This window comes from Oncorhynchus mykiss, chromosome 16, assembly GCF_013265735.2.
Source record: "Oncorhynchus mykiss isolate Arlee chromosome 16, USDA_OmykA_1.1, whole genome shotgun sequence".
NCBI classification, from domain to species: Eukaryota; Metazoa; Chordata; class Actinopteri; order Salmoniformes; family Salmonidae; genus Oncorhynchus; species Oncorhynchus mykiss.
This window is the reverse complement of record NC_048580.1, coordinates 52,336,506-52,355,046: the sequence shown is the minus strand read 5'-3', so window position 1 is coordinate 52,355,046 and position 18,541 is coordinate 52,336,506. Positions and strand designations below refer to the sequence as shown.

The 18,541-nt window shown below is 43.2% G+C and overlaps 1 protein-coding gene and 1 long non-coding RNA gene across 2 annotated transcripts in view; one reads left to right on the top strand and one right to left on the bottom strand.

Annotated features, from left to right (window-relative positions):
- The window catches only part of LOC110492242 (ephrin type-A receptor 2), a 32,057-nt gene that overhangs the window by 9,436 nt on the left and 4,080 nt on the right, over positions 1 to 18,541 (top strand). The window contains exons 4-16 of the mRNA XM_021566383.2: positions 5,413 to 5,568; positions 5,820 to 6,179; positions 6,398 to 6,525; positions 6,804 to 6,975; positions 13,403 to 13,502; positions 14,108 to 14,163; positions 14,275 to 14,400; positions 15,099 to 15,284; positions 15,438 to 15,499; positions 15,636 to 15,845; positions 16,046 to 16,195; positions 16,947 to 17,140; positions 18,009 to 18,164. Of these exons, the coding sequence (XP_021422058.2) occupies positions 5,413 to 5,568; positions 5,820 to 6,179; positions 6,398 to 6,525; positions 6,804 to 6,975; positions 13,403 to 13,502; positions 14,108 to 14,163; positions 14,275 to 14,400; positions 15,099 to 15,284; positions 15,438 to 15,499; positions 15,636 to 15,845; positions 16,046 to 16,195; positions 16,947 to 17,140; positions 18,009 to 18,164 (2,056 nt within the window). The remainder of the gene's footprint in view (positions 1 to 5,412; positions 5,569 to 5,819; positions 6,180 to 6,397; positions 6,526 to 6,803; positions 6,976 to 13,402; positions 13,503 to 14,107; positions 14,164 to 14,274; positions 14,401 to 15,098; positions 15,285 to 15,437; positions 15,500 to 15,635; positions 15,846 to 16,045; positions 16,196 to 16,946; positions 17,141 to 18,008; positions 18,165 to 18,541) is intronic.
- On the bottom strand, positions 8,685 to 10,335 carry LOC110492243. The gene is made up of 3 exons (XR_002468980.2): positions 10,182 to 10,335; positions 9,918 to 10,061; positions 8,685 to 9,795 (listed from the first exon to the last, which is right to left on the bottom strand). It is a non-coding gene; the product is annotated as an uncharacterized LOC110492243 (long non-coding RNA).

Genomic DNA, 18,541 nt, shown 5'->3' with positions numbered 1-18,541 from the left:
TTTGTCTGTCATAGTTGAAGTGTACCTATGATAAATTACAGGCCTCATCTTTTTAAGTGGGAGAACTTGCACAATTGGTGGCTGACAAAATACTTTTTTGCCCCACTGTATATGGTCTCCAGGCTAGAGGTCTTCACGGGTCCAAAAAGTTGCCTTTCCCACCCGACCTGATATGCATAAATATATATATTTTTAAACTGAGACAAGGACCCGAGTACAGTCAGACCCGTTCTGCAAAAAACAGTGGGAAACATTCCCAAATAGACCCGTGCTAGTTCAGATCTGAAAGACCCGTTCAGTTCTGAGAGTAGAAAGAAACCTGGGTGCTGCCAGTGACATTGGCCAAATGATCCACAATTGCTTGTTCTTAAACTGCCTATATATAACAAATTATTCAAAACATAGCTTATTGTTTTTCTAACTTATTAAACTGTCTACCTCACGGTTCAGCTGTCAGAGATTTGAGCGCTAAATGCATCAGGCCATTGCAATCATATAGGCCTAGGTGTCCACTGTATGATATTTAGAATAATAAGGAGAAGAGCTTAGGCCTAGCCCTAGAGAAAGAGATGCCAGCGCCATGTTCCCGACCGACATGGATTTTAAAAATATTTGTCAGATAGGCTACTACTCCTATACAGATATTGACTTCCGGAAGGAGGCTAATTTGTTAATTTTCTATCCGAATATGATTTATAAAGACAAGCCTTATATTGTTTGATTAAAGGAGTAACTTTGGTAGGCCTAAAACATTCTTCCTCACCTCAAGTTCAACTGTCGGAGTCCAATGGAGTGCCGGTGCTCACTGCCTTCATAGGCCTGCAGTAGCTATAACAGACAAAAGTTGCTTGACTTTATTAGGGTAATTTCAAAAGAAAGTAATTGTTTATAGGGGAAATACGATTGCAGCATTAAATTAAGTTTTGCATCTTGCCCTCTGATTTTTCCTTTTCATGGTTTGAGTGAAGGTAGCATAGTAGGTCTACCGGTATTTATATTATTGCCGCAAACACCATTACAGCTGCAACTTAATTTGGCTAACGAAAATGTCTCAACAGAATGAAACCTTTGATTTGAACAGGCTAGCCTATATTGCAACTATTACCAACAAATTTCCTACCCAACAAATAACATCAATAGGCTAATGCTATTTATTTTACAACAGACCAACTTTTAACCTTAAACTAAATATGAAGCAGAAAATTAGACAGAGCTTCATTTAGTTAACAAATGTCTTAACAAAATGAAACAAAGCACTTTTTTTTTTACATAGGCTATTTAAAGAAGGGGTTTAAATTATTTAAATAGGCCAATAATTTAATAATAATAATAATAATGACCAAACAATTGATAATAAATACGGAAATCTATAAATGAAAGGTAACGTTCTCATCTTTGTCCACTAAAACTTGTCTCCAAAGACATTTCTGTTATCGGCTTCTTTTCACAATAGTTTTTCCTAACTTTTTGGGGTTTTATTTCAAAGAAAAAAAAGTCTCCCATCTTTAACAGCCTGGGCCAAGGCTCCTTTCACTCGCTCTCCTCAGCAGCAGGCACGTGATGCGAGCAGCCAGAACCAGTTTCAGCTGGACATAAGCTATACATTTTATTGTGTTGCAGTTGGCTGAGACAGAGAACAAGCTTGCGCAGTTCTCATCACACAAACACTAACGGTCCAATCGGGTCCCGTCGGTAAATCAAATGAAGCATTTCTAGAACAGCAGCACACAATTTTTCAGCATCAGCACACAGTCCTAGTAATGTAGCACATCCGTCGGTGTGAATCTACTCCTCTCCCATTCACCCGGCTTGGGGAGAAAGGGGTGCATATCCAGAGACCAGTGGAAATTATATCAGACCTGAGCCAGACCCGAGACAAATGTCAGAATTTAGTACCCGGACCCACTCGGGTCCCGGGTCGGATCTCGGAATTTTGGGTCTGTTGAAACCGTGAAGACCTCTATTCTAGGCCCATGGGCCTCCCGTTGGGTGGTGTATTCTGGACTGCTTGTTGATTACAGAGTCTGCCTCTTAGTGTAAGGCCATCTCACCACAGCCCTGACCATACACATTGCAGCCACTTTTTTTTGTTTTTCCTGCCGCTGCTGTGCAAAAAGAGCATATTCTCCTCTATTCAGTTGCCATGTGGCATTTCTACTATTTGCAACAAGTGTTTTTTTTTTTCTTCCCCACTCTGGAGTTTAATGGTCTGGCATTCTCCTGCCTGCTGGTTGCTAGTGAAAGGAGATTCTAATGGGTTTGCTGGAATCCTTTGGTGAGGCTGGAAGGGAGTAGCAGGGAGGACAGAGGAATTTGGGGATTATGAGAGGGGAGGCAGAGGCCTATGAATTGGGGTTTGAGACAGCAGCTGTTTTGTTTGCCCACTCAATGCAATTCTCCTCTCGCTCCCCCTTTTTCTTAAGTCTCCAGCAGGATTCGATACCCCTCTGTCTTTCTATCAATCTACTCTGCTTCTGTTTCTCTCCCTCCATTTCTTTTTGGCCTTGAAGGTGGTGTTAATGAGTAGTCGTGAATGTTCTAGAAACAGAATGCAGAGAAAGAGAGAAGGGTAACATGAAATAATGAGCAACGTGCAGGCTGCATGCAGGACGTCAGTCACAATCCAAATTCTTTTCACGCTAGGAATTTTCTGTCAAACTAAGATTGCACCATTGCCGCCCATGTTTGCTGTAATGTATATCCTTTGTTCACCTCCTATTGCTGACAAATGGCTCGACCGCAACTTGGAGGCCCCTACGAGACAAAGGATGAATGGAGCAAAGGAAGGGGAATGTCTGTCACTTGAGTTAATACCCTCGAAATAAATGAAACGCAGGCAGTTTCTTTCAGGCAAGTGTGAGGTTACTTGCAGTTTCCAAGTAAACTTCAGCCAAACCTGACCACAACTAAGGCGGCAACTGAACAAAGCTGATATTTTTCTGAGAATAGACATCTGTTTCTTTCTTGACTTGTCCCTGTGTTCGTCTTTTGGATGCAGACACTGAAACCATCTGTCATTTATTCTTGACATATGACACCTTTCTCAGGTCATTCCTCAATTGCCTGTAATCTCTCTTTTTCATTTTAGCATTCTCTCGTTCACACACACACTCCAACTGTCCTTTTTTTCTAACATCTTGTTACATGGTACCTACTTTGCATACAGTTGCTCACATCAAACATATCATCCATCTACATGATATCATTCATCTGTCCATCTGTCTTAAATTAGGGCCTCAGACTTCATGTCTGATAAAGCAATGAAGTCAACCTAGGTAAAGAGAGCTGGCTAAGGAAGAGCTGCTATTTGAGATTATTGGGATACAGCTCCGTACCGCAGGATCTGGAAATAGATGAATGAAAGTAAGGTGTGTGAGGTGAAGAGAACAGTAATCCTTCCACTGAAGTCAGATTTCCTCTCCAAGTGTGTGTGATAATGTAAGGGGATATAGCAAGGACATGACCAGCAGCCATTGGAATGTTTTTGGAGTGTTTAAGGGTGGCCTTCTCATTTTCACTTTCCTCCATGAGACCCTCAGAGATTTCACGACGTCTTACTCTGATTCCCCAACTGTTGGTGCACAGCTGGAGCCTACCTGCAGCTCTCCCACTATATTCTCCCACGTGTGAAATCAGCAGACATCTAATCTAAGCGATACGGTTTCATATCTGCACAGGGGTCTTTTTAAAAGACGGCTGAATTATGCACAATGGTTCCGCTCAGTTTTTCATTTTCTATCTCTCTTTCTGCCTTTTCCCACTTGATTCTGTCTTGCTCTCTGTTTTCTCTCCTTGTGAAGTATTGATGGCTGACATACTGTCCTGGAATGTGGGACGACTAGTTGTATTAGTTTAGAGCGATGGAGAGAGAAGGGGGATGGTTTAAAGGAAGTGTAGGAGTTCAAAGTACACTGAACAAAAAAAAATGTAAAGTGTTGGTTTCATGAGTTGAAACCAAAGATCCCAGAAATGTTCCATATGCACAAAAAGGTTCTCAAATTTTCTGCACAAATTCGCTTTCCAAGATAATCCATCCACCTGACAGGTGTGGCATACCAAGAAGCTGATTAAACAGCATGATCATTACACAATAAAATGTGCAGTTTTGTCACAACACAATGCCACAGATGTCTCAAGTTTTGATAGTGTGCAATTGGCATGCTGACTGCAGGAATGTCCACCAAAGATGTTCCCAGAGAATTTAATGTTAATTTCTCTACCATAAGCCGCCAAGGTCATTTTAGAGAATTTGGCAGTATGTCCAACTGGCCTCACAACCGCAGACCACGTGTAACCACGCCAGCCCAGGACCTCCACATCCGGCTTCTTCATGGTCTGAGACAAGCCACCCGGACAACTGATGAAACTGTGGATTTGCACAAACTGTCAGAAACCGTCTCAGGGAAGCTCATCTGCGTGCTCGTCGTCCTCACCATGGTCTTGACCTGACTGCAGTTTGGTGTCGTAACCAACTTCAGTGGGCAAATGCTCACCTTCGATGGCCACTGGCACGCTGGAGAAGTGTGTTCTTCGTGGATGAGTCACGGTTTCAGCTGTACTGGGCATATGGCAGACAGCGTGTATGGCGTTGTGGGTGAGCGGTTTGCTAATGTCAACGTTGTGAACAGAGTGTCCCATGGTGGCCATTTGGTTATGATATTGGTAGACATAAGCTATGGACAACTAGCCCAATTGCATTTTATCGATGGCAATTTGAATGCAGAGATCCCGAGGTCCATTTGTCATGCCCTTTATCCGCCGCCATCACCTCATGTTTCAGCATGATAATGCCCGGCCCCATGGCGCAAGGATCTGTACACAATTCCTGGAAGGTGAAAATATCCCAGTTCTTCCATGGCCTGCATACTCACCATACTCATGTCACCCGTTGAGCATGTTTGGGATGCTCTGGATCGACATGTAGGACAGCGTGTTCCAGTCCCACTCTTCAATGGTTGTGCGAAAACATTCCACAGGCCACAATCAACAGATCAACTCTATGTGAATGTCTCGCTGCATGAGGCATGGTGGTCACACCAGATGCCAACTGGTTTTCTTATCCATGTTCCCTACTTAAAAAAAACATCTGATGAACAGATACATATCTGTATTCCCAGTCATGTGAAATCCATAAATTAGAGCCTAATCTGCACCAAATTTCCTACTCGGATGTAGGAAAACACTATATTAGTCATCTACGTAACAATGTTGTGTTTGCGTCCCAAATAGCACTCTCTTCCCTTAGTGTGCTACTTTTGACCAGGGCCCATAGGGCAGTGCATTATATAGGGAATAGGGTGCCATTTGGGTCATACACTGCATGTTTTCCTGGCCATATTTTCATTTGCAGTTTCTCAACTAGTTCCCCTCAGGTCCTCATGAAAGTCTCCCCTATCTGCGTGTTGTTTTCAGATTGTCAGCCAGGCTTCTTCAAAGCGTTTGTCTCCAACGACGCATGTGAGCTTTGTCCTGTTAACACCAAGCTGCTGAGCTCCGGGGCACTGTTCTGTCCATGTGCAGAAGACTTCTATCGTGCTCCCGATGACCCAACTACAGGGCCCTGCTCAGGTGAGGACATTTTGGAAAATTACTTTTTAATGCAGTCAGCATTGGTGGATCCTACACTGAAAACAAATGAGAGATTTGCTTTTAATTGTGCTCAAAGTGCTCTCTTGACCAAAAAATAATGACACTAAAAAGATTAGAATGACCGTCAGCAAGAGAAAGTCCCAGAATGCTACAGTTTAACATAATGTTAATGATAACATCAATCATACATGAACTCACATGCTTCTATTTTCCTGCTCCTGTTTCCTCAGGCCTGCCCTCAGCACCGCGAGAACTGGTCGCCACGACCACCCAGCTGGCGGCAGGCAAGCTGCAGCTGTCATGGAGTCCGCCGGAGGACACGGGCGGCCGCAGTGACATCAGCTACAGCGTGGAGTGCCGGCGCTGCGAGGGCACCGCGTGCCAGCCATGCGGGGAGAAGGTGCGCCTTGAGCCGGCCAGCTCAGGCCTGATGGACACCAGGGTGGCAGTGAGCGAACTGGAGCCCCACCTCAACTACACGTTCACCGTTGAGGCCCACAGCGGAGTATCGCTGTTCGCCAGCCAGGGGACGCCACGCTCCAACAGGCCCCCATCCACCAGCACATTGACAACTGCCCTGCACTACACAGGTGGGTCACTGTACTTGGGGGTAATAGTGGTGGTGGTAGTAGTAGAACTCTTATATTATGCTTGATCTGAAATGTAGTTGTATGGCCTTATACAAGCACGATCACTAAATACTCCATCAAACATAATGCATTGAAAGCATTTCAAAAGCTCTTGGTTGAACATGTGAAGGACATTGCAGTCTCCAAAATTGTTAACATCTCCCTTCCTCCCTCCTCAGACCCCCCCAAGGTGACGTCCATGCGTCTGGATGAGCGGAGCCTCACCAGCCTTTCCCTGTCCTGGGCTGTAGCCCCCCGCAGGCCCGTGCCCCAGCCCACCCGCTACAAACTCACTTACCGCAAGAAGGTACAGTAAACCATCCAGGCCAAACTAGCTGCTGAAAATGTTTACAATGTTCTATTTGGATATGTCTTTTGAAACATAATATGACTTAAAGGGAATTTTGTGGTAGTGGATGAAGAAAGGGTGGGAAAAAATTAAGAAAATGAGAGGGGCTTCGGGGATGACAAACACCACAGGGGGAGCAATACCGCACAACAAAAGTGTACCTTATTATTATAATTCCTTACCGAAAGGCATGCTGGTTCACTGTGTTCTCATCTTTCAATTCCCTTCTCCACCAGGATGACAATCTGGATGTGACCACGTACACTGTTCTGATTCTAGAGAAGAGCTCTGTGCAGATCAGTGACTTGTCCCCAGGCACAGCCTACCTATTCAGGGTACAGGCCCTGAGCCCCGAGGGCAACCCTGGAGGATCCAGCATAGAGGATGAATTTGAGACCCTGACTGAAGGTAAGGAAGATGGCCATATATCAGGTTAATAAGGAGAAGGGAGAATGAAGGGATGCTACAGTATTTGAGATGATTGGGACACAGCTGCATACCCCAGGGCTTTGAAATGGAAGAACCAGTGTGTGAGATGGTGGACCAAACCTGATGTAATTTAGAATTAAATTAAGATAAATCCACACAACTAAATAAATGGGCAAGGGAAAACAGAAATACTGACATGCATTCGTTTTCTATACATATCTATATATATTTATTTTTTGTATACAGTTGAAATCAGAAGTTTACATACACTTAGGTTGGAGTCATTAAAACTTGTTTTTCAACCACTCCACAAATTTCTTGTTAACAAACTATAGTTTTGCCAAGTCGGTTAGGACATCTACTTTGTGCATGACAAGTAATTTTTCCAACAATTGTTTACAGATTATGTCACTTATAATTCACTGTATCACAATTCCAGTGGGTCAGAAGTTTACATACATTAAGCTGACTGTGCCTTTAAACAGCTTGGAAAATTCCAGAAAATGTCATGGCTTTAGAAGCTTCTGATAGGCTAATGGACTTCATTTGAGTCAATTGGAGGTGTACCTGTGGATGTATTTCAAGGCCTACCTTCAAACACAGTGCCTCTTTGCTTGACATCATGGGGAAATCAGCCAAGACCTCAGAGGGAAAAAAATATATACCTCCATAAGTCTGATTCCTTCTTGGGAGCAATTTCCAAACTCCTGAAGGTACCACATCTGTACAAACAATAGTACGCAAGTATAAACACCATGGGACCACGAAGCTGTCATTCCACTCAGGAAGGAGACACATTCTGTCTCCTAGAGATGAATGTACTTTGGTGCGAAGTGCAAATAAATCCCAGAACAACAGCAAAGGACCTTGTGAAGATGCTGGAGGAAACGGGTACAAATGTATCTATATCCACAGAAAACGAGTCCTATATCGACATAACCTGAAAGGCCGCTCAGCAAGGAAGAAGTCACTGCTCCAAAACCGCCATTAAAAAAGCCAGACTACGGTTTGCAACTGCACATGGGGACAAAGATCATACTTTTGGGAGAAATGTCCTCTGGTCTGATGAAACAAAAATAGAACTGTTTGGCCATAATGACCATTGTTATGTTGGGAGGAAAAGCTTGCAAACCGAAGAACAACCGTGAAGCACGGGGTAGGCAGCATCATGTTGTGGGGGTGCTTTGCTGCAGGAGGGACTGGTGCACTTCACAAAATAAATGGCATCATGAGGTAGGAAAATTATGTGGATATGTTGAAGCAAAATCAAGACATCAATCGGGAAGTTCAAGCTTGTTTGCAAATGGGTCTTCCAAATGGACAATGACCCCAAGCATACTTCCAAAGTTGTGGCAAAATGGCTTAAGGACGACAAAGTCAAGGTATTGGAGTGGCCATCACAGAGCCCTAACCTCAATCCTATAGAAAATTGGTGGTCAGAACTGAAAAAGCGTGTGCAAGCAAGGCCTACAAACCTGACTCAGTTACACCAGCTCTGTCAGGAAGAATGGGCCAAAATGCACCCAACTTATTGTGGGAAGCTTGTGGAAGGCTACCTGAAACGTTTGACCCAATTTAAAAGCAATGCTACCAAATACTAATTGAGTGTATGTAAACTTCTGACCCACTGGGAATGTGATGAAAGAAATAGAAGTTGAATAATCATTCGGTCTATTATGACATTTCACATTCTTAAAATAAATTAGTGATCCTGACCTAAAACAGGGATTTTTTACTAGGATTAAATGTCAGGAATTGTGAGTTTAAATGTACTTGGCTAAAGTGTATGTAAACTTCTAACTTCGACTGTGTGTCTATCTATCTATAACGAGTAAAATAGTCATGTTTATATGTGGCTGCTATGAAAGTGAAATGTGGTGTATTCATTCTGCCGAAAAATGTTTCTTAAACGGAAGCAAACAAAACAGGCATCAGCATACCTTAATTGTCCAATAGCAACTTTTGTTTGGAACTGTTTGACTGATGGAAATATTATACATGTGCTTTCCTGAAAACTAATTTCTGTGTTCTATTCATGTCCTGTTCTATAAACCAATTTCTGCCTTCATGCAAGTGGCTGACTGAATGAATCCTCACTATCAGTAGCTGCAATTTGTCAGTACGACCAGACCTTGTTTTTAGAGCGAAAGTTTCAAGGTCTCAGCTTCGAGAGAAGCCTCATGAGGTATTGGTCGGTCACATGAATGAAACAGTAACAATTAATTAATTATGCTAAATCATGCAAATATACCTTGTCTGTGTATAGCCATATATAAGATAACTGCTGGGACTGCCCAAGCAGAGCTCCTGCTTGACACGTGTACTATGGTACATTGAGTTGGTTGGAACCTTTCCAGCACGCTGACAAGTAAAGAATGATTCAATTAAGATTGACTGAGTGTCCCTGTGTAAGAATTTCTACACAGACTACTGATTATACCCTAGATCAGCTAGATGCAGGCAATATTGTGCAAGGCGGTATTGAATGTTAATGTCTCACCTCCATTACTAAAATTTTCCCCTCGACCTGTGCACCTACGCTGTAAACTTTCATTAGGTTATAGCAACCTCCGTGATGGGTTTTGGGAATATTTGAGTATCATGTAGTAACCTAAACCTATTGATGTTACATTGAGATGGGTGAATGGAATATGAATGACAGTCATCCAATATGCTGAAATAGAAATAAAGCCTTGATAGTTGCATCCTTACTCCGGAAACTGTCTGCTGATAACCTGCCACCCTGTTGTCAGCTTTCCTGATGTGCTGCACTAGAGTTCCATAGCCCAGCAGACTCACCTAGAGGAAAGGGGGATGGACACATGTTAGTTTTGATATGTCTGGGCGACTCTTAAAGGAGGGAGAGAGCATGAGTACAGTAAATCCAATCCAACCAGTGGCTGTGTAATATGTCAACACACAGGCAGACTGCCGCAGTGGAGGTGGTTTACATGGTGCATCAAGTATACTATTCGGGGTGTAGCTAGCTTCTCTGTGCTCTGGAGAGATCGCAGGTAGTTGGTCAGAAGGCTCTGGAGGTCCTTTGACCATTCTGTCTCTAGCACCTGGAGAGAGATGGATAGAGGTAGTCAGTGCTAGAAAGAGAGAAAGCCCCAACCTCCCACTGGCCCAGGGCCTCCTGCCTAGTATCGTGCAATGTAAAGGAAAACAATATCATGACTTACTGACAGTACTGCTGGTAGCAAGCCTCAACATGGATGCAGAGGAACTCTGGAGCTCTGTCAGTGTGACCATCGGGTTCTTGGTCACCTCCCCCGATTGCTCAGTTTGGCTGGGCGGCCAGCTCTAGGAGGAGTCTTGGTGGTTCCAAACTTCTTCCATTTAAGAATGATGGAGGCCACTTTGTTCTTGGGAGATTTTCAATGCTGCAGATTTTTTTTGGGGTACCCTTCTCCAGATCTGTGCCTCAAAACAATCCTGTCTAGGAGCTCTACTGACAATTTCCTTTGACCTCATGGCTTGGTTTTTGCTCTGACATGTACGGTCAACTGTGGGACCTTATATAGACAGGTGTGTGTGCCGTTTCAAATCATGTCCTATCAATTGAATTTACCACAGGTGGTAAATTCAATCAACCAAGCACTGTATGCACTTAACAATAGATTTGATTTAAAAGTATGCATGCCATTTTGTGATAACGCTATGACAAATTATATGGCATACATGTGAATTTATAGCTAGCTAAGATATTATTTTATGTTATGGCACCATATCTCACTAACAATTGCTAAGGAGAACCGCAAATTACACTTGTGGCTAATCAGTATTGTGGCTAGCTTCACATAGGTGACTTCCATCATGACAACATGCTTCTCCTTTTTTAACTGTAGTTAGCTAGCTTATTAAGAATACACTCGCTTAAGTGATCTAGTTTTAACGTGAGCTAGCCAACATGCATTGCGTATGTCATGCCACGATCCTGCTTGCTTTACATCTGACAGATATTTAGTTACTATAGCTAGCTAGCTAAGAATGGTTTATGATAATTGCAGTTTAGTTAAAACTGAGAGTCTGGCTGTAAAACGCAGTTAACTAGCTAGCTAGCCAACTCGACTTTATCAGTTGTAGCCAAGCTAGCTAGCTTGATACTCAGTAATGTTAGCTTACCATGCTGTTCTAGCCAACTGGACATTCCTCTCGCCCATCGCGGTCGACTCCTCCTTGCCTACTCCCGTCTCTTGGTCTTCTTCTAGGTTCAAAACTATATGGCTGTAGTCCGGTGGCTTATTGTCAAAACCAACCCACTACTAACACAGGCACCTGGTACAGGAAGGCAGCCAATGCCTCAGTGTTTCAAAACGGTTCACCAGTTTCTATGACGAGCAAGGACAATGTTCCATTAGTTATTTTTGTGTGTTTCTATGATGCGCGTGCGGCGCAGCATATAATTAAGTAATAAGGCCCAAGGACGTGTGGTATATGGCCAATATACCACGGCTAAGGGCTGTTCGCACGACGCAACATGGAGTGCCTGGACACAGCCCTTCGCCGTGGTATATTGGTCATATATCACAAACCCCTGAGGTGCCTTATTGCTATTACAAACTGGTTACCAACGTAATTAGAGCAGTAAAAATAAATGTATCACCCGTGGAATACTGTCTGATATACCATTGGCTTTCAGACAATCAGAACTCAGGTCTCAAACCACCCAGTTTATAATAGATTTTATCCAAAATTTCCATTCAAAAAGTGAAAACATATTGATGAATAGCTAGCTATATGCGCTCATTATTATTGTTGGGGGGGGGGTTCTAATGTGAAACATGGCCTTTTGAACATGTTCTGTCATACTGAATGCAGCCCACGCAAAAGCAGTCGATCAATGCGCCATGGCATGTTAGATACCACCCACATACACCACCGGTCAAAAGTTTTAGAACAACTACTCATTCAAGGGTTTTTCTTTATTTTTACTATTTTCTGCATTGTAGAATAACAGTGAAGACATCAACACTATGAAATAACACATGGAATCATGTAGTAAGCAAAAAAAGTGTTAAACCAATTCTTCAAATAGCCACCCTTTGCCTTGATGACAGCTTTGCACACTCTTGACATTCTCTCAATCAACTTCACCTGGAATGCTTTTCCAACAGTCTTGAAGGAGTTCACACACATGCTGAGCACTTATTGGCTGCTTTTCCTTCACTCTGCGGTGCGACTCATCCCAAACCATCTCAATTTGGTTGAGGACGGGGGATTGTGGAGGCCAGGTCAAATCTCCAATTTGGACTCCAAACCAAAGGGCACGCTTCCGCTGGTCTGATGTCCATTGCTTGCGTTTCTTGGCTCAAGCAAGTCTCTTCTTATTCTTATTGGTGTCCTTTAGTAGTGGTTTCTTTGCAGCAATTCAAACATGAAGGCCTGATTTACACAGTCTCCTCTGAACAGTTGATGTTGAGATGTGTCTGTTACTTGAACTCTGTGAAGCATTTATTTGGGCTGCAATTTCTGAGTCTGGTAACTCTTATTAACTTGTCCTCTGCAGCAGAGGTAACTCTGGGTCTTCATTTCCTGTGGCGGTCCTCATGAGAGCCAGTTTCATCATAGCGCTTAATGGTTTTTGTGACTGCACTTGAAGAAACTTCAAAAGTTATGGAAAATGTCAATATTGACTGACCTTAATGTCTAAAAGTAATAATGGACTGTCGTTTGTCTTTGCTTATTTGAGCTGTTCTTGCCGTAGTATGGACTTGTTATTTTACCAAATAGGGCTATCTTCTGTATACCACCCCTACCTTGTCACAACACAACTGATTACCTCAAATGCCTTAAGAATGAAAGAAATTCCACCAATTAACTTTTAAGAAGACACGCTTGTTAATTCAAATTCATTCCAGGTGACTACCTCATGAAGCTGGTTGAGAGAATGCCAATTATGTGCAAAGCTATCATCAAGGCAAAGGGTGGCTATTTGAAGAATCTCAAATATAAAATATATTTTGATTTAATACTTTTTTGGTTACTACATGATTCCATATGTGTTATTTCATAGTTTTGATGTCTTCACTATTATTCTACAATGTAGAAAATAGTAAAAATAAAAGATGAACCTTGAATGAGTAGGTGTTCTAAAACTCATGACCAGTAGTGTACGTTTTCTTGACCACCATCTCATCATATTGGAGGAAGAAATACAATACAATAACATACATAAAATTAAAGTGGGATTAATTATTTCAATAATTGTCTGTGTGCAATCATTCATCCATTTATTTATCTATTTGTGTATTTATTTATTTGTACATTTAATTATTCATTTAATTCAAATTACTGCAGCTTTTGTGTGTGTGTGTGTTTGTGTGTTAAAATCAATGGTGCAGCTGTGTGTGTCAGTGTGTTACCATTGTGTAAGTGTTTGTTTGTTGTTGTTGTGCCACAGTGCCACTGTCCCAGAGCAACACAGGGGTCATATTCGGAGCAGCAGTTGGCGGAGCGGCCATGTTGATGATTGTGGTGGTCGTCCTGCTCATACGCAAACGGTCAGCAACAACCTTATTTTCCCCCCTCTGCCCCTCGTCCTTTTTTAAAGCACATTCATAACACCCCTTCACTGGTTTCCTTTCACATTCATCTCTTTCCTTTGTCAATGCTTCAAATGACCTTTATTTCCTTTTAGCCACCTCTCCACCCCTCTCTCCCCTTATTCTTATGCTACTCTCACTCTATCTGTTATCTAGCACTCACTAGGGGAGAATTAGTGTTGAGTTTGGCTTGTCGTTGCTCAGTGAGTGTACTCTAACAAGTAGTGGATTTAAATTGAAGCGGGCCCAAGTGGCACATTGTTTTAGGATAAGAGCTGGTTGGCTCTTTCTGTAGAAGCTAGAGGTGACCCTGCTCCTTCAGCACAACAGCACACCGCCATCTCTGTCTGTGTCCTCCAGGTCTGTCTCTGACACAGCTTAGCAAACACAGACAGGCTCCAGTCTTTTATCAAAGTGTTCCCTCTGTGAATCGAGGTGGCACACACCAATGACTTAGGTGCCTTTTGAAACTAGCTGGAAATGAAAGGATAAAAAGAGAAACTGACAATTTTGGGGTTTTGAAGGGAGATGATAATTACTGATGTTTATTTTCTGTTATTCAGGAGAAGGCGATCTCATACAAGACAAGGACCAGAGGATACTTACTTCTCTAGCTCAGGTAGACAAAATAAAATAAGTACCCCCCCCCCCCCCCCCCCCCCCCCCCTGTGTCTGTCATGTATTTGTATCGTTCTTTCAATAATGTCCATCTATTCGTATTCTTCTCCAGAGCAACTGAAGCCGCTGAAGACCTATGTGGATCCGCACACGTACGAGGACCCCAACATGGCCATCCTCAAGTTTGCCAGCGAGATCCATCCCAGCCATGTGACCAAGCAGAAAGTCATTGGAGCAGGTGAGTGAGAACCCAGTTAAAACAATGTGCTTAGGACGAAGGTGTTAAAGGGATTTTCAATCCAAGTAAATCTCTGTTTATTTTCAGTTGCATTAGTGCTACAGTTTGAGCTCTTGAGTGACAGTGGGTAGACCATCCAGATTAGTATCAATGGATTAAGTCCTCACCCTGCATGTTTAGACATAATTTGGTGTGGCAATTGCTTGGCTTTGGGGACCAGTGCTTTGTCTCAAAAGACCCAAATCCGCAATAATAATTAAGATAAACAGAAGTATCTGAAGCAGAAAACTGAGTATTTAAGAGGCTATACTATACCTCATTGGGCCCAAACTCCTACTTCTCAGATGATGGGTTTATTGCAGTGTGACCACATCTGCCCTTTGAACCCCCAACCCCCCTCCCCCCCTTCCCACGACTGTGCTCGGCCCTCCCCTGTGTGACAGCTGATTCCCATGCTCCCAAACACGCCACAGGCGTCAACCGATTTTTTTACACAATCCCACAATAACACACCTCTGTGAATATCCCCGGGACAAAATCACTCATGACACCTTCCTTGTTTACTTTCCCCTTAACTAATTTCCCAAACACCTGAGACTTGAGAAACACTGCAAGCCACATCCCTATAAAGGATGGTGCTTGAAATATTGCTCAATCTTGTCATTGGGTTTTAAAACCATTTTCCTCAACGCCTCTAGGGGAGTTTGGAGAGGTGTACCGTGGTATTCTGAAAGCGCCAGGGCGGAAGGAGGGGGCGGTGGCCATTAAGACGCTGAAGCCGGGCTACTCAGAGAAGCAGAGGCAGGACTTCCTGTCAGAAGCGAGCATCATGGGACAGTTTTCCCACCAGAACATCATTCGCCTGGAGGGAGTCGTCACCAAATGTAAGAAGGCTCTGTTAGCCTACGACCTTTACCAAGAATAGTATTCTCCTGTGAAGCATTCACTTGACCTGTCTATATATAAATTCTATGTATATATTTCCTGTCTGTTTTGTGCAGTAGTTAACAGTATTTATGCCCTTTTTTTGGTTCCAGTCAAGCATGCCATGATTGTGACTGAGTATATGGAGAACGGCGCACTGGACAAGTACCTAAAGGTGACCAGGCCTACAGTACATCGTATGCAAGTTACCTTTATAAGTGAAAGACAGACATACTACAGATCAAGTTACCACAGCTTCAAAATATTTCTCTCTAACAGTATGTGTGCGTTACAATGTGTTTCCCCTTCAGGATCGTGATGGCGAGATGCCCTCCTTCCAGCTGGTGGGCATGATGCATGGCATCGCCGCTGGCATGAAGTACCTGTCTGACATGAGCTACGTTCACCGGGACCTGGCTGCCCGCAACATCCTGGTCAACAACAACCTGGAGTGTAAGGTGTCTGACTTCGGCCTGTCCCGAGTGCTGGAGGACGACCCTGAGGGCACCTACACCACCAGCGTGAGTTAACATTGCATGTTACAACGTTTGGCTTTACTCAGCTCTTGCAAACACCTTTGCCTTGTTAGCACTGTATTTCAGTGTAAACTGCTCATAGAGGACTGTCATTGAATTAGATGTACCTTAATTTAATTGAACAAAACAATGTATTTTTTGGGCTCTGACCTGAGTGTATTGTACACTTGGTTCCCCTCCAACAGGGTGGTAAGATCCCCATCCGCTGGACAGCCCCAGAGGCCATTGCCTACAGAAAATTCACCTCGGCCAGTGACGTGTGGAGCTTCGGCATCGTCATGTGGGAAGTCATGGCCTTTGGCGAGCGCCCCTACTGGGACATGAGCAACTGCGAGGTACACTACAATACTAATGCTAACGAAGCCAAACAAGGCAGGAAGCCTTATAGTTCCAATTAGAGCCACACTGCTGACACTAACGTAAACCAATGGAAACCCATGAAGTAACAGCTAACTGGAATGCTAGTGCCAACTATCATAACAGCTCAGTGAAACTCAATTCAAGTGTAGGGTCTCAAAGTGCACTGCCGCACTTCACGTAGTCAATTCTCTATTAGATAGAGAGGTACCATACTCTGGAATTATCTTCACATTGCCAAAACATCATCATCCCTCAGTAACTTCAAGCAAAGACTGGGGGTCAGCCTGATGAAACAAACTACTCAGTAATCTCCTCCATATAGCCTAACACTCACATGCGCGCACATACATTTACTTTTGATACTTAAAAGTATATTTACTTTTTACTGGGTGACTTTCACTTTTACTTTAGTCATTTTACCTATTGGGTACTTTTTCCACCACTGCTTTAAAAAATATGTCTAATTTTTTGTGGATTACTAATCAATTAATTTATACATTTATAATTTGTAGGTTTTGTTATCTGTTTTAACAAACCTTTTTTATTTGTGTACTTTTGTATTGTATAATAGTTTTGTGGTGTGGCTTTCATATCAGCCCTTGGGCATCCAACCACACCTGCACACTGTTTATTTCTTTCTGTTTTTTTTCTTTCTGTATTGTTGTCTATTACTTGTTTTCTTTGGTGTGAATAAACTAAACTTAACCTCTAGCCTCTGGTTGTCAGGTGATGAAGGCCATCAACGAGGCGTTCAGGCTGCCAGCGCCCATGGACTGCCCATCAGCCGTCTACCAGCTCATGCTGCAGTGCTGGCTGCAGGACCGCTCCAAGAGGCCCCGTTTCCCGGACATCGTCAGCCTGCTGGACAAGCTGCTCAGGAGCCCCGAGTCCTTGAAGGCTATCGCAGACTTCGACCCCCGGTATGAGTCCTTTACTCTCTAGAAGGAAATTACACAGCAAAGTATATCCATGAAACGGTGAAACCGAGTGGAGCACAAGAAAAAGCTAATTATTAGGAGGATAATGTGGCAGCATAATGTGTGCATGTTTAATAATAATTTGTTGGGTGCTTATATTTGTCCAATTTCACACATGTACTAGTGTGTGTTAACACTCATCTGTGAATTGGAAATGTGTTTATTGCATATCCCATCAGCCCTACTTTGGGCTCCCGAGTGACACAGCGGTCTAAGGCACTACATCTCAGTGCAAGAGGCATCACTATAGTACTTAGTTCGAATCCGGACGTTATTGGGAGTCCCATAGGGTGGCGCACAATTTGGCCCAGTGTCGTTGGGCCAGTTGTATGCCACCCTATAGGACTCCCAATCACAGCCGGATGAGATACAGCCTGGATTCGAACCAGGAACTATAGTGATGCCACTTGCACTGAGATGTAGTGCCTTACAAAGTTATGTTGCCTAGTTAAATAAAGGTTCAATAAAAATAAAATAAAAAAATCAACGGCAACTCTGGAGCAATTGCGGTTAAGTGCCTTGCTCAAGGGCACATCGACAGGTTTTTCACCTTGTCTGCTCGGGATTTGAATTGGCGACCTTTCGGTTACTGACCGACCGCTCTAACCACTATACTACTTGACTTCTCTGTATGTGTGCTGGTGTCTGAACATGTTTTAGACACAAAAGACAAATATCTGTCAGCTTCCCCATAGCTGCACCAACCGGTTTTTATCTCACTGTTTCCTCGCTGGGTAATCAGTCATCTCTGTCTATTGTCGGGCAGCTGGTGATGATGATCACTCATTCTGCCCTACTTTCCCTCCTCCAGCGTATCCATCCGCCTGCCCAGCACAAGTGGTTCGGACGGCTTACCCTTCAGGTCGGTGTCAGAGTGGCTGGAGTCCATCAAGATGAGCCAGTACAGTGAGAACTTCACCTGCGCTGGAGTGGTCACCATGGACCAGGTGCTGCAGATGAAGAATGTGTGAGTAGTGTTTTTTTTAAAGCTTTTTATTAGATTTTTGTGGGACATTCTGTCTGTCACTTAATGATGATGTTCATCAAAACAATTGATCACAAACAAGACAAATCTAAGATTGGATGAGAGTATAGGAATATATTAAATAGAGATGTATACACTATTTGCACAATGTAGAACAACTGGTTCCCAAGCTAAGTCCTTAGTTTTCCAAGTGTTTGGGGTTTTTGATTTTGAAAAAGGAGCTTTCGACAGCCAGAGAACCGTTTACGGACAATATAAACTCTGGCCTCTCTACAACTCAAGAAAACTAGTGAGATGGAAAAAAATAATGGAGTGCGAGAAAGAGCAGGCTCGTTTGTGGTGGCCTTGTGGTGGTGACT